General features: G+C 38.0%; 1 protein-coding gene across 3 annotated transcripts in view; it reads right to left on the bottom strand.

Moving 5' to 3' along the window:
- The window catches only part of LOC127053147 (contactin-4), a 369,811-nt gene that overhangs the window by 306,448 nt on the left and 50,991 nt on the right, over positions 1 to 12,372 (bottom strand). For all 3 annotated transcript variants that reach the window (XM_050957313.1, XM_050957314.1, XM_050957315.1), the window contains exon 2: positions 10,501 to 10,641. In XM_050957313.1, the coding sequence (XP_050813270.1) occupies positions 10,501 to 10,555 (55 nt within the window). In that variant the 5' untranslated portion in view covers positions 10,556 to 10,641. The remainder of the gene's footprint in view (positions 1 to 10,500; positions 10,642 to 12,372) is intronic.

Below are 12,372 nucleotides of genomic sequence, written 5' to 3'. Positions count from 1 at the left end.
GAAAGCAATTTGTGACACCCCTTTTAGGGGTATAAAATACTCTCTTCCATGCATCTAACCAGCTCCACTCACCAGTGCATATAGGGGACTGGGTGCCATGGTTCTGCCTTCTCACCACACACTTTCTCAAGGAAGGAGCACCTCAGGAACAACCCCTCTGCTCCTCCGTGCCAGGAGCTAGGATCTGGGAAGCTCTAACATGAGCTCTGAAGAGTGGTGGAATCCTAACTCCTCTTTACTCCCTATATGGCCACCTTCATGTTAGGCATAATTCAGCCTCTTTCTCAGCAGGGTTCCAACATAATTTCCCCATCCCTGCCATTCTCCCCCTCAAGTTTCAGCTATTCTTTTCCTTTTATATATACAAACTATTCTGGGAGCTAGCAGCAGTGCTCAGCACCTATCAGGATCGGGTCCTATCTTACAACAAACTGATGACAACAAACTCATCTTTATCTGTATCACTTCACTGGTTATAAACCAAAGACTTACACAGACAATCCAATAAGTTTCATTACTAAGCTACGATGTTGGAAAGTAAAAATAAAATTCTTCATGCATTTTAATCAATAAAGCAAATATAAATCTCATGATGTGACACATCAAGCCTTTGTATTTTGGCCTGCACATTTTGCAGTCTGTTAAATGGCCACTTTAATTTTAAAACCGATCATTCAGAAATACTAAATGGATAAACTCTTTACAGCATTTTTCCTATGACAAAACACACTTAGTAAAAACAAAAGCATTATCACAAAACTGCATAGCAAGTTGTCACTTATGGATTCGTTTATTTGAGTATGAGTTTATGAGCTTCATTCTAAAAGAGGAAGGAAGGCAAACAATTTTACTTGACAAGTTTTGCTTTGCAAAGAGCTCTGAGTAAATGTTATGAACAACAAGGCTAGAAACTCAATTGTCCCAGAAGATCTAGAGAGAGGAAAATTACAGAAGCAAACAAATTCTGCTTAAAAGTAATTGGTTTCCTTACTCTCTTCCTCCATGTTTTCTAACATCCTCACTTCCAGACACACATCTGTGTATTTTATACGTCTATAAAAGGGGGAGTAGGGAGGGGACAGGGAGCTCAACCGCAAACATTTCAGGTGAATATGCTTGGTCACATGTGACTACTCATATTTGCACACAAAAAAGGTCCTACTCCAAATGTATGAATAAAGACCTGACTTCCTTAAACAGGAAATCAATAAGAGGCAACAAGATAAAAGCATATCAGATAAACAAACAGTACAGAGAAAGTAGATCATGAATTTCTGTTCTCTCTGGCTGCCTAATAATGCAAGAGCACAAGGACATTCAATGAAATTAAAAGGTGGCAAGTCCAAAACTGATCAAAGAAAACACTTTTCACACAATGTGTAATTAGACTATGGAACTCTTTGCTATTATAGGTCAGTGATGACAAGAACTTAGCAATATTCAGGAAGGGATTGGCCATTTATATGAGCAACAAGAATATCCAGAGTTACAATTAATGGTGATAATTTAGAAATAGATATTAATCCTCATGTTTAAGAGCTTAAGGCAGTCTGGAACTATTAGAGACCAGGATGAGACTTAATACTGGAGGCAGATTATCCCACATCTGCCTGCTGAGGGGGTCTTATATCTTCTTCTAAGCATCTGGTACCAGCCACTGTCAGAGACAGGATAGAGAACTAGATGGTGCTCATAGGAATTGCCATACTAGATCATCTATGTTTCTTTTGTGAAACAGAAAGAAAAAAAGAAAAGAAAATAAAATAAAAGAAGTGCATGTACGAAATTGTACGGCAATTGGCAAGCATGTTTGCAAATATATTTTCCCTAGTTTCCCCTTTGCTGTAATCAGTGACGATACTCTCCTGGAAAAGAAGACAGACCTAAAGCTTCTACTGTCTGATGGCTCCTTGGTGGCCTACGTTAAATGAAGTGGTGGACAACATCACACAATCCACCACCTCAAGAAGCGCCTTTGTTGGGAACTTGAGGTCAAGTATATATTACGCATGGAGAACTACTACTATCTGTAGTACTAGTCTCTTCTAATCAGATTTTAGGCAGGTTGGGCCAGATCCTCAGATGGTGTAAATTGTCATAGCTCTGTAGAAGACAATGAATCTGTGCCTTTGCTTCTAGAGAAGGAAATCGAGCAATTTACACCACCTGAGGATGCAGTCCATTACTGGGACGGGGAAGAGAAGTTTGCCCTCTATTATTTCTTTTATGGATAAATTAGATGGCTTCTGTTTTCAGTGCTGTCAATCCAGTATCCTTTATGAGCACACAAATTCATCTCAAGAAAAAAAAAAAGTCTCTGGTGACATCCCAGCCCCAGTATAAGCAATGGGAGTTTTGCTTTGTTCTACATGCTCCATGAGTCATAGCAACCATCTGAGAGGTAAATGACCTTTTAGCAAAGTCTCTTGCTGAGGGCAACCAAAAATTTTTAAAACATTACATTATGGAAATTAACAAAATAAATAAAACTGCATTAAACGTATTCAACTTTAGACAATATGCCACCCAGTAAGCAATAGTATCATTCCTAGAAAAGTTAAGTTAATCAACTAAACTAACACAGACCCCACCACGCCACAGGTAGAGCTATCAACTCTCATTCTCCTTACTCTTCATATCAATCTGAATACTAGAGATCCAATAGACTGATAAACTTGATTTTATATCCCCATAAACTGTGGGCTTCACCTAAGGTCAGAATGGCCTGGTACCATATGTAAAAATTAATCAAATCAGAACCTACTTGATTTAACTGATTTTTTTTTTCTGTAAAGTTTAATCTTCATGCTCCCTAAAAATTATTAAAGTGCTTTGCTCCTGAATCACGAGTTTATGCTTAGCTAGTTGCCTTGACATTCATTTCTCTGTAGCAATGGGAGTGCTTTTCTGGCATATTAATTTATTTCTGGTGTAGGTGGTTTACATTGGAGTATTACACTTTAATCAGTGGCTTTGCATTTTGATTATTCATCTTGCTAACTCAGCTTTATATGCTACATCTGTGAGGTCTTGATGTATTTTGTTTATCACCACAAAACTTTCCTAGATTCTCTTATGGTTCATATTAGTCCTTTTTTATTACTACTGTTTTGGTTGACTTGGGTTCAGTTTAGTCTCATGAGTGGAATTTATCATTTGTTTATGCTTTGATCATTTTAATTAAATTGCAATGGGGTTTGGAAGATTTTGCTTTGTGGGCTGGTTTTAGCTCTTCAAGGTCACATGTCATCTGAATATCATCTCCAAGGAGAATGTGTCATTTTTATATGCAGGATTTATAGCCATATATTACTACAAAGTTTCAGTCAACACAATCATTTTTTTCCTCAGTTCATTTTTCTGCTTTAGTTTTGTGTATCAACGATCAGAAAATTCTGGGGGATGTGGGGGAGATATTTTCTGCATAGAGAATTGCAGTATATGGCAGATATACTGGACCATATACATCCCTGGTGTCATTTTTTGACTTCACATGGCCCATTGTATACCATAGCTTCAGTTCCCCACCCCTATCCATATATATTTTATTCTGTGACATATGGCTATATCATGCTTTCCAAGAATGAGATTGCTGGATCTTTGCTAAAGCCTGATAAGTGTTTTTTTATGGGCCATTCCCCCTTAGGTTTACAATTATTAGCATCAGGATTTTTACAGCCCTAACAAATCAGGATTGTTTGGCATTGTAGTATTCATGTAATTATGGGGAGTGCAGTTCTACAAAGTTGGAAATTCAAGGAAAGAGTCTAGAAAATATAGCACAGGCTTTAAGAATACTGATGTGACAGAATACACCCTTGTATTCATACCCTACACACTACTGTAGTAATCTTTGTACAAAATATGCCTTGTAAGGTCTCATTTGGAAACTCATAATTTCCTGGTCAGGACTGTCCTTGTAAAATATCTATGGCAACATTATATGTGAAATTATAAGATCCCTTTGTATGGCTCCTAACCTCACAGCCCTGCCCAAACAGAAGTTGGCAACAGGTCTCTCCTAAACAAAGGAATGTGTGGTTGCCTTAATTTTCATTTAAGCAGTAAACAGAGTCATCCAGCAGGAAAGGAAGGCAAAGGAAGTTCAAACAGGTGAAAAAGTCAGCAGGGAATATCTGTCCACATAGACTGGTTCTCACCTGGAAATGTTTTTCAAGAGGGGGACTGAAACAATAAAAAAGAGGGACATATACCCTAAGACACCTCTCTCAGTGTGTCTGGCTATCTCAGTTACTGCACCTGCAGAGACAAAGGAAGCAGGTGTTCAACTCTGGGGAAGGGGTCCTGACATGAGAGTTTGGTTAGTAATTTGCTGGAGCATGTTGTGAGAAACTTTGCTTGAATCAAATATAGTTTGTTAAGTTAGGCATTAGTAAGCATCTCATCTTTATTTTTCTTGTAACCATTTCTGACTTTTATGCCTCATTACTTGTACTCACTTAAAATCTATGTGTAGTTAATAAATTTCTTTTACTGTTTTATCTAACAATCTATAATAATAATCTTTATAATAATAATCTAATTTAAACTGAAGTGTCTGAATAACTATTTGAAATAATAAACTGGCACATTATTCCCTGAAAAGAATAACAGACTTAAAATACGTGTATTGTCCAGAAGAGGGCTGAGCAGTACAGGACACACATTTCGGGGGGGAAATTCCAGAACTGGGGGCTATTGGAGGACACCCAACACCATAACCAAGGCTGGTAAGAGCCAAGTGTGGCTGGTTGGTTGCAGCACACACAGAGATGTATCTGGGAGTGACTTACATGCTGGAGGATATTTGTGAGCAGTCCAGGCTGGAAGCTACAGCAGCAAAGCATTGTAAAGGGCACCCCAGGTTAGAGGTCACAAGTGGCATTAGTTATAATGTCCAGGGAAAATGCTATCAGTGTCCATGAACAAAATCTTGGAATGACCAAAGTAAAAATGAACTTTGAAGACTGATCCAAGGGTGTATTGTACATGTTGAATAGGATATGTTGGGAGTTTTATTTCATTCCAGGTAGACCTTCAGCAGTGCAGGATATGAAGGAGACTAGATAGCTCAAGGAATTATTAATAGACTTTCACCAGTAGGTAACATTTAAATACAGTGCAGGATTGGTCTATATATAATTTATTTTTCCAACACTCCTCATTGGATCATTAGAGTTAATATTAAAATAGACTGTGAGCCTCTTACACTGATGACAACTCACACAAATAGCCCCACTGACTTCAGTGACACCGCTCATGTGAGATACTGCTTTGCAATGTGAGAAAAGAGCTAAGAATTCCGACCTTTAAAGCTCATAGTAATAGCCAGAAAGGTAGGTAAGTGGCAGATTTCCTAACTGGATACCTAAAATGACAATTGGTAATGCCCTAGAAAGTTGGTTTCTGGAAATTGGGATGAATTAATTACTTTTAAGAGATGAGAAAAGGCTTCAAAATTTAGATCCAAATCTGGATTCTGAAGAGTAAGGTTCAGGGGTGTTCAGATTTTGAGTTTGAGGTTGGATTAATCTCAGACTACTACAGTACAAAACCGTAAATTGTTATGAAAACTGAAAATTACCTCATTATATTATTTTGATTTGATTGAAACATTTTTTTGGAAGGAGTGGCATCAACAAAGCTTTGTAGCTAACACCATGGGACTTTTTAAAAATGGTTTCTTTTGAACCCAACAAAACAACACACAATCTTTGAAAATTTAAAGAAACTCAAAAAGTCTGATTTGATTCACGGTGCTAGTTCCACAGTGGGATTCTCTGACATCCCTCTTTCTTCCTATATATCTTTCTATGCAGAGTCTTACAAGTTTTCACAGGTAAAAACAATGTTCTGATATCACAAGGAGTTAATTTAGGAGTTGCAGAAAGGGAGAGTAATGATGTTTGGTCCAGGCCATATTTGGAAGGTAAGTTTTCCTTCCCTGTTTCTAGTGATGAACAAGGATTATCCATAAAACTAAGAGACTAAATCCCATACAATCAATTCAAGAAATTAGGAACTGGGGAGCCTTAACCTCCCTTTCATCTTGTTATTTTCTAATTAGGACATATTTTTGGGAAAATCTCAGTTTTACTGAGAGATACTCTGAAGGGAGCCTGAATCATGTATACCTTTCCCTAGGAACAGGAAAGTATAGTACTCTTATATTTTAACTTTACTTTATTTTGGTGCCTAGACCTAGGTGGTGCTCTAAAAAATACATAAAATAAAATAAAGACTGCAAGCTCTTTAATATAGGTGGTGGGTTTTTTAGCATATTATATATTTTATGTATTGTAATGTACATCATACAGTAAGGCAGCTATAGAACTAGTTATTAACTGCCATCATACTAATATAACAAATTGCAATTAACCATGTCATATTCTACATTTTTGCCATATTTCCCCCATTGGTGGGGTCATAGCTTGAGCAAACCAGGCTGTGGCTATTCTCCATTGCAGAATGGCCCATAAGGGGCCATTACAGCTGAGATTTAGTTAGAACAGTCCCAGGACAGTACAACATTATTTATTTTCGATTTCACTCTAAGGAAAAATCCCACATCAAAGGATGTCCCTATCCAAAGCTTTGGCCATCTTTGGTAAACAATTAAAGATACAATAAAGCAGGAGATACAAACACTGTCTCAAAAGCAGCACTTCTCTGTCTTGCCATAAAACCAAGCCTCATATATTCATCAGTCACCTGAAATCAAACTTGCCCAAAACTTGATATCACCCCCTCCATTCCTGCGGTGTGTGCAACTTAACTGGAACACAGAATGTGACACCATGTCATTGGGAAATTCATTGCAAAGCACAGGAAAGGGAAAAACTGCTGCTACAGAACAGTGTGTGTTAAGGCCAGTTTTCATTTAAATTAAATGGGAAGTAGGAATGTAAAAAACATCAGGCCTAAATACCCAAACACAATCCTCTGAAATATTCTTTTACTGAATTGCTTTCTATTTCATGGAGAAACAGATTTTTTATGTATGAGTTTTTTGGAATGGAAATGATAGCAAATAAACATGCATTTTTTTGGTTTGTGAGATTGGGTGAATTTATTATTATTATTTATAAACAACATAGAATTATACTAGATCTATACCTAAGACACACTGTTAGAGTTAGAATTTCTACCACCATGTATGGAATAGCATAACACTTTGTAACTAGTTTTCATCCTGCTCTGAAATTGTCATAGTACATTTAAGAGACTTGGGCCAAAATTTTCACATGTAGGTACCTCAAGTTAGGTACCTAAATCAATATTTAGGCACCTAGACAAAGAGGCCTAATGTTCAGTGGTATTGAGTATAGGAGAATAAACAAATTTTCAACCCGCTTTTAGAGAATACTCAAAAGTAACAGAGAAACAAAAAAATATAAAAGGGAGAAAAACACAAGTTATTGAAGACAACACTTAAGAATTCTGAATATCAATCAGTGGATAAATTAGAGCAGTCAAGATGAACAAGATGACAAAAAACATTAATTAAAACCTAACTACCCCCATTCAGAACAAAGCACGTGTTTAATAATATTAATACTGTGCAATGAGAAAGCCATCAATGAAGACTTAACGAGGGAGGATGAAGATTCAAAATGCTCTTACTGTATTTCTTTATCATTCATGAGCACCCCTTTGTTCTACCTCTGAATGTGTCTGTCATCACAGTTTTGGGCCTCATTCTGATTTCACGCACACTGATTTTAGTAGTAGAATGCAAATGTAGCTATTCCTGTTTTACACCTGTGTTAATAAGATCAGAATCAGGTCCATTGTTTGCAAAGGAGACGCTTCTTTGTTTGAATTAGGGTGTGTGCTTGGCTGTATTGCCTTAGTGCTTTTGCTTCTCAGGCAAGTTACATGTCTCTGGAGAGAGGGGGAAAAAGCAGGCCTCCATTCTAGAAAAAAAAATATGAACTTATTTAGCAGGGCTTGTATTTTGCAAAAATCTGGTGTGCAAAGTGATTTTGAAGATTATCGTTTAAGAAATTGAATATGTCCCAATATAATACCTAGGAGACAGGCTGTTTAAAAGGTCTGGAGGGGTGAATTACGGATCATAGCGTGGGACTTGGAGATTTTCCCACTGTAGAGATTTGGGGTGTATAGCACTCTTGCTAGGAGTCATATCCCAGAAACTCTCACTTAGTTGAGGCCTACACTCTCCACAGCACTCATTTCCCAGTTACATATTGTTAAGCAGACAATCAAACTAGAAAACAGCACTGTGTCAGAAGGCCCAGCTGAGATGCAGGCAGGGAAAAAAATGAAACAGGGCAGAGAAGGTTGGGAGACAGGGAAGGGAAATTAACTTATCCATCTTTGCAGGGAGGATTATAGTTCTAAGTAGGTGGATTAATGAGACAAAGTCAGAATTTTAATTGTAGAATTCAGAACTAAAGTGGCATCTTTTTCCATAGACATTTTTGGCATTTGTGAGAGACACTGGACTGGAAGTGGTGAACTTTCCACAAAGCACCATAAAGTCATCTATTGTGGAAGCATACTTTCAGAAAATATTTACAGCTCTTTGAAAAACTTTAGATGTGTCTCATCATGCATAATGAGCATTAAACTACAAGGGAAATGTGATCCTGCTACCATAATACAATCTAAAGCATTGGTGGGCAACCTGCAGCCCGGCAGGGTAATGCGCTGGTAGGCTGAATGACAGTTTCTTTACATTAACCATCCACAAGCACAGCTGCCCATAACTGCTGGTGGCCGTGCTTTGCTGTTTCTGGCCAGTGGGATCTGCTGTAGAATGATCCTTGACCAAATGAAAAAAAGAGCAGAGGAAATCCTTTGAGTCACAATCTGGCTTTTGATCTGGATGTTCTATGACATATCAGATACTTGTTTTTCATCAAATGTTGGAGTCACACAGAGTTCAACGAATGCTTGTTTCATATTCATTGACTAAGTATTCAACTCTTAACAGAGAGGCTCTGTGGCAAGTAATCAAGTGGTATGGTTTTAGCAGCAAGTTGATTTAAATACTGCAGAGTCTGTATAACATAGCTTGACATACAGTATGAGTCAGCAGCAAGCTAACAGAGTGGTTTGAAGTGAAAACTGGAGTCAAACAGGGATGTATATAAAGTCCAATACTTTTACTGTACACTGAAAATGTCTTGTTCAACTCCCTCAGCAATAATTGGTGGAGCCTGCAGCAGAGAAAATTATCAATCACCTTGACTTTGTAGAAGATATCATAATAGAGGAATACAACTAAGAAGCAGCAACTACCTTGTACACAACAGCCATAGAATGGGGCTTAAAAATGAAGGAACAAAAGTCAAAACTAATGATAACATCAAGAAATCCAGAAACAGGCTAAACTAGTCATTAATGGTGTAGACATTGAACAAGTAGAGTTTCTGCTAGCTGGGCTCCATTGTATGACAACTGCTATCAATATGAAGTCAACAAGCGGACAGCTATTACCAACACAACGTTCACCTTCCTGAATAAAAGTGTGTGGATCTTAAAAGCAGTGTCCATACGAGCTACAACACAACTACAGACAACACTCATTCTACCCACATTACCTTTTGGTTGTGAAACATCGGTACTGAAAAAATACCTGGAGCAAAATTTGAGATGAAGCGCCTGTGCCATATCTTAAGTGTCACAAGGCTAGACAGACTAAGAAATGATGACATCTGAAGAAGACTGAAAGTGCCATGCATGACTATAATCATCAAAAGGTGCCAACTATAACAGGTAGAACAACCCACTACCGACCACCTGAAATTTTTCTTTCTAGACATGTGCATGGAAAGAAAGGGGACAAGGATATCCAGGGAGACGGTGGAATAACATAAAACCATCCAGGCAACACCCAACAGGCTCAAATTATGCCTCAGAACAGATGTGGATGGAGTCTGTTCAAAACCTCAGGCCTATGCAACCTTGGTGTTGGAAAAACAAGATGGTAACAATATAGGTGGGAGAAGATCTGGACTATGGTGGGCAGGGATGAAGCATTTGAAGGAGTGTTGGACTGCATTAAGGGAGGACTGAAATACTGACAACTCTGCAGTTCATTCACAACAGTGCTGTAGCAGTTAAAAAGATGAGTACAGTGTTGCATCATATTATTCAAATGATTTGTATCATTCCTCTCAATATTGTTCTCATAGGATTTAATGCTACACTATACCAGTGTTTAATTGAGCATTGAACTGCTTAGCATGGAACACGGGCAAAACAATAGCTTTTGTCAACAGCAACTCAATTAAAAAAGGGTAGAACTGGTATCTGAAATAGCAGAGTCTAGCTTTGGAGATACTAATCAATATTAAAGAAGCAGGTTGAGAGCGTTGGTTTGGTTTGTTCAGCAGCCTTTGTTAATGCAGTTCACAGAGTGGAGTCTTACTTTGCTGTTTTATCTTTGGCATATAAAACTTGGTGTACTTTTGAATTAGTGTGAAATACAGTGGCATTTTTAAATCAAAAAGTTTTAAAGTGACACTTTACCTGCAAGGCACAACATGAATGATTGCAACACGAGCAGTTCCCATAGCAACCTCATTTTCAGTTTCCGAGGTCAAAGGAGGCTTGAGTCCAATAACTAGTGAATAGAATGCTGCTTCTTTTAAGTTTTACACAACCTTTAATCTGTGGGAGGGAAAAAGAGAGAGACATTACAATGAGATTTAAGATTACAGCTTTTTATACCATGAGAGTGTATCTTTCCATGTGAGCTAAATGAAATTAACACCTAGAGGGAAACAGAAATTGTTGTTTTATAAAGCCAGTCTGGACGGGGTAAGGGTGGGAGGCGGGAATTAGAAATTATGGATCTGAAGAACAAAGAAGAGAATTTACAGAGTGTGTGTTGGCATTTGCAGGGGAGCACTATATCTGTGAGATGTGCAGTCTATGTGATCTGAGCATAGGATTGGAAGGTAGACTCCTGTGATATAATCTTAGTTCTGCATCTTCCACTTTCTCTGTTACCTTGGGCAAGTCATTTGAACTTCTCTGCCTCATTTTTCCCCTCTGTAAACTCACCTGTTTGCCTCATGGGGGAGCTGTTATTAGTTAGTTAATTGTGTAAAACACTTTGAAGATGAAAGTATTATTATTATCCCTCTTTACTGTCTGACAACTTCAAAGTACTTCAGCAACTGAACTGAACTGAGCAAAACGTAGCTACACCTCTATCCCGATATAACATGAATTCGGATATAATGTGGTAAAGCAGCGCTCCGGGGGGGGAGGGGCAGGGCAGCGCTGCGCGCTCCAGCGGATCAAATCAAGTTTGATATAACGCGGTTTCACTTATAATGCGGTAAGATTTTTTGGCTCCCAAGGACAGCTTTATATCGAGGTAGAGGTGTACCTCCAAAAATCGTAAATCTCACTCTGTCCAAAGGAGACTGTCTCTAGAGGTGGTGAGGCCTTCTTTCTGCCTACTGAACCAGGGCACTCCCTCTCCTTCTCATGGCCCTGCAGTGACATGGTCAGCTTGAGACTAATTTCTATACTGTAACTCAGATTTCCTGCATGGCAGCATGTCATGTTGCCATTAGACCATCAAGCCAGCCAAGGATCACGGTGCTGTAAAACATTTGAGAGTCACATCAATTTGTCTCAAGTCAATACATTTTCTGTAGAGCATGACTTTTTTCTTCCCACCCCTTCTCTGGGAGCCATCTGCACTCTTACCCATGCTCAGATAAGAAACCCGAAACACATCATCTAAGCATTTCCAAATGAAATCTGATCTTTTCCTGGCACTCTAAGCTCCATGAGAAATTAGGGCGAGAAAATACCCCTTTTCTACATAGTGCTCCTCTCTGGAAATAACCACAGCAGCCTTTTAAATACTATAAATAAATACATAATTCCACCCAATCATACATTCTTATCATTTATTCATATCTCTGATGTCTGGAAGTTAAACAGCCTTCATGTTTGCAAGACAAACTGCATGACTAATAGAAACTGAAGTAGTATCATTAGAAGTCTCTGGTTGCTTTTGCGAGCTACAATTGATAAGATTCTTCTAATAAAATCAGGTTCAATGTGCTGAAAAGACTAAGATCTTTATCTTCTGATCTGAAGATGTAATTTGAAGAGGGTGAAGACTAACTGAATATATTCAGATATTCTGACATGACTGGTGATTAGACTGGCTGTAGATAAGCAGGAAGGACTGATCAATGAAACTAATAACATCTTAAGTGAATGATTAGGGTATTAATAATTAATTTTATTTTAAAAAATGTCATGACTGACCTCTGAATTGATCTACAATGTTAAGCTGTTTCTCTCTTGCAGCAATTAATGAGGAAAAGTATCCAATTTCGTAATACAGATTTCATATTAGGTTAAAAACTAGTT

Source organism: Gopherus flavomarginatus, chromosome 6 (assembly GCF_025201925.1).
Source record: "Gopherus flavomarginatus isolate rGopFla2 chromosome 6, rGopFla2.mat.asm, whole genome shotgun sequence".
Lineage (NCBI taxonomy): Eukaryota > Metazoa > Chordata > Testudines > Testudinidae > Gopherus > Gopherus flavomarginatus.
The sequence above is the reverse complement of the archived record's forward strand: the minus strand, read 5'-3'. Positions and strand labels throughout refer to the sequence as shown.